The 3,480-nt window shown below is 34.2% G+C and overlaps 1 protein-coding gene and 1 pseudogene across 1 annotated transcript; both read right to left on the bottom strand.

Annotated features, from left to right (window-relative positions):
• Window positions 1-740: 740 nt before the first annotated feature.
• LOC140637529 (dolichyl-diphosphooligosaccharide--protein glycosyltransferase subunit TMEM258) lies at window positions 741-1,160 on the bottom strand. Its single transcript, XM_072833943.1, has one exon. The coding sequence runs from the start codon at window positions 1,110-1,112 to the stop codon at window positions 873-875; it is 240 nt and encodes a 79-aa protein (XP_072690044.1). The 5' UTR covers window positions 1,113-1,160; the 3' UTR covers window positions 741-872.
• Window positions 1,161-1,170: 10 nt separating this feature from the next.
• LOC140639260 (U4 spliceosomal RNA) lies at window positions 1,171-1,296 on the bottom strand (annotated as a pseudogene).
• Window positions 1,297-3,480: the final 2,184 nt, after the last annotated feature.

Below are 3,480 nucleotides of genomic sequence, written 5' to 3'. Positions count from 1 at the left end.
TCAATTTACTGGTAAGGAGATTGAATCAGTAATCAGAAGCCTCCTGACAAACAAAAGTCTAGGACCAGATGGCTTCACCGGGTGAAGTCTACCAAACATTTGCAGTTAATATTTATCCTTTTCAAAGATTTTCAAAAAACTGAAGAGCAGGGATCATTTCCAGACTAATTTTACAAGGCCAGCATTACTCTGATAATAAAACCAGATGAGAATTCCACAGAAAAATAAATTACAGGGTGTTATTCCTGCTAAACATAGATGCAAAAATCCTCAAAGAATTTTAACAAACTGAATTTTTAAAACAAAATTTAAAAGATCATACACCACGGTCAAGTGGGATTTATTTCAGGAATGCCAAGATGTTTTAACAACCATAAACTAATCAGCATAATACACCACAATGACAAAATGAAGGATAAAAATCATACAATCATCTCAATAAATAAAGAAAAAAATTGGCAATATTCAACATTAGTTTATGATAAAACTCTCAACAAAGTGAGTACAGAAGAAACATACCTCAAAGACCATTTCTGACAAACCCACAGCTAGACATCATAGTATGTGGTGAAAGCTTTCAGCTTTTCCTCTAAGATCAAGGACAAGACAAGGATACCCACTCTTTACACTTTTATTAAACATATTATTGGAAATCCTAGCCAGAGCAACCAGTTAAGAAAAAAAATAAGTATCTAAGTTGGGAAGAAAAAAAGTAAAACTGTCACTATATGTGGATATGATTTTTTTTTTTTTGATGGTCACACATCTGCTTTTATTGGGAGCAGCAGGTGGGACACTTCCAGCAATAGTAAAAATATTAATTTACAAAAGCGGGAGTTCAGTGAAGCCACCTTGTTGGAACCCTTGGGAGCTCATACGTAGATGCCAACCCAGAGCAGCAGGAAGAGGACTCCAAAACCCATGAAGAGTGAGGCCACCAAGGAGATGAGGAGCTCTTTGCAGATATCCCGAGTGTACTTGGTGGAGGTGACCTCATAAACGAAGAACCAGGCGGTAAAGAACATGCCAATTGCCAATAGCACCACGGTCAGATGGGGGAAGACGGCAGGGTTCACTGGGCTGGTGTATCTGCTCATGGCCTCGAGCTCCATCTCGCCAGGTGTAGGCTCATCCACCGCTCTGCCACCGGAATAACACGTCGGCAGTGGATATGATTTTATATATAAAAATTTCTAAAGACTCAACCAAAAACTGTTAGAACTAACAGTTTTCAATTAGCAATAATCGTGCCTCGGATAAACCTCATTGACTACGATACTGCCACTGCACAAAGCTCCGTTAGAACTAACAAATGAATTTAGTAAAGTGGCAAGGTATAAAATCAATATATTAAAATATGTTGTATTTTTATATACTAACAATGAACTATTATAATGTAAACATAATAAAACTATTCCATTTACAATTGCATCAAAAAGAATAGTATACCTAGGGATAAATTAACCAAAGAGGTGAAAAATTTATACACTGAAAATCATACAACACTGATAAAAGAAATTGAAGAAGACATGAACAAATGGAAAGATATACTGTGCTCATGGATTAGAAGAATTAATATTGTCAAAATGTGCATATCAATGAGAGCAATCTACAAATTCAATACAATCCTGTAGATGAGAAAATTTCAATGGCCTTTTTTTTTTTTTTTTTTTTACAAAACTGGAACAAACGATCCTAAAATTTGTATGGATTCACAAAACATCCCAAATATCCAAAGCAATCATGAAAAAGGACAAAACTGGAGGTATCACTTTCCCTGATTTCAAATGACATTACAAAGCTATAGTAATCAAAATGGAATGGTATTGGTATAAAAATAGACACACAAATTAGTGGAACAGAATAGAGAGCCCAGAAATAAACCACATTTATATGGCAAATTAATTTATGACAAAAGAGGCAAGAATATACAATGGGAATGGGACAATCTTTAACTAATGGTATTGGGAAAACTGGACAGTAACATGCAAAAGAATGAAATTAGACTACTATTTAACACCAAATTAAAAATAGATTAAAGACTTAAATATAAGACCTGAAATAATAAATCTAGAAGGAAGCAGGTGGTCAGCTCCTTGACATCAGGTTTGGCAATTATTATTATTATTTTTTTTTTTTTTCGGAGGGGGTTGACTAAAGGAAAGAACAACAAAAGTAAAAATAAATAGATGGGACTATATGAAACTAAGAAGCTTCTTCATAAGTTAAGGAAAACATCAACAACATGAAAAGGCAACCAATTGAATAGGAAAAAATTTTGCAAATCATATATCTTATAGGAGTTAATATCCAAAATAGATAAAGAACTCTTGCAACTCAACAGCAAAAAAAACCAAAAAAATCCAATTAATTAAAAATGGGCAGAGGATCTAAATAGACATTTTTCCAAAGAAGACATACAAATGGCCAATAGGCACATGAAAAAAGCCCAACATCACTAATCATCAGGAAAATGCAAGTCAAAACCACAAGGGATATCCTCTCACACTTGTTAGAATGTTTATTATCAAAGATTGAAGTAAAGGAAACACTTGGGAACCATTGGCAGTAATGCAAATTGATGCAGCCGCTATGGAAAATAGTATAGATGTTCCTCAAAAAATTAAACATTTGATCCAGCAATTCCACCTCTAAGTATATTTAGCCAAATAAATTCAGAAAAAAAATGCAAAGTTATATGCACTCTATGTTCATTATAGCAATATTGATAGCAGTCAAGATATAGAAACAACGTAAGTGTCCATCAATGGATGAATGGTAAAGATGTGGTACATGATGGAATACTAGTCTGCAGGAAAAAAGAATGAAGGATGCCTGGGTGGCTCAGTGACTGAGCATCTGCCTTAGGCTCAGGGTATTATTCCGGGGCCCTGGGGTAGAATCTTACATCACCTTCTGCCTGTGTCTCTGCCTCTCTCTCTCTCTCTGTGTTTCTCATAAATGAATGAATAAAATCTTAGAAAAATGAAATCTTGCCATTTGTGACAAGGATGGACCTTAAGGGTATTTTGCTAAGTGAAATAAGTCAAAGAAAGAAAGACGAATACTATGTAATTTCATTTACATATGGAATCTAAAAAAATTAACAAATGAAACAAAACAGATACAGAGAGCAGATTGGTGGTTGCTAGAGAAGGAAGGTTTTTGATGGGTGGTCTAAATGAGTGAAAGAGGTCAAGAAGTAGGAACTTCAAATCATAAAATAAGTTATGGGGATAAAATGTACAGCATGTTGACTGCAATCAATAATATTACCTTGTATATTTGAAAGTTGCTAAGAGAGTAAATTTTACAAATTCCTATCACAAGAAAAAAGTTTTAGTAATGCATGGTCACAGATGGCAACTAGACTTATTGTGGTGATCATTCTTCAGCGCATATAAATATTGAATCATTATGTTACACACCTGAAACTAATAGGTTATATGGCGATTTTGCCTCAATTAAAAAAAAATAGAA

The sequence above is a fragment of the Canis lupus genome, chromosome 8, assembly GCF_048164855.1.
Source record: "Canis lupus baileyi chromosome 8, mCanLup2.hap1, whole genome shotgun sequence".
In the NCBI taxonomy this organism is placed as follows: domain Eukaryota; kingdom Metazoa; phylum Chordata; class Mammalia; order Carnivora; family Canidae; genus Canis; species Canis lupus.
Note: the sequence above shows the minus strand (reverse complement) of the source record. Positions and strands in the feature narration are given on the sequence as shown.

Bases quoted from the DNA above. Each gene is read 5' to 3' on its own strand.
- LOC140637529 (XM_072833943.1), bottom strand. From the start codon at position 1,112: ATGGAGCTCGAGGCCATGAGCAGATACACCAGCCCAGTGAACCCTGCC.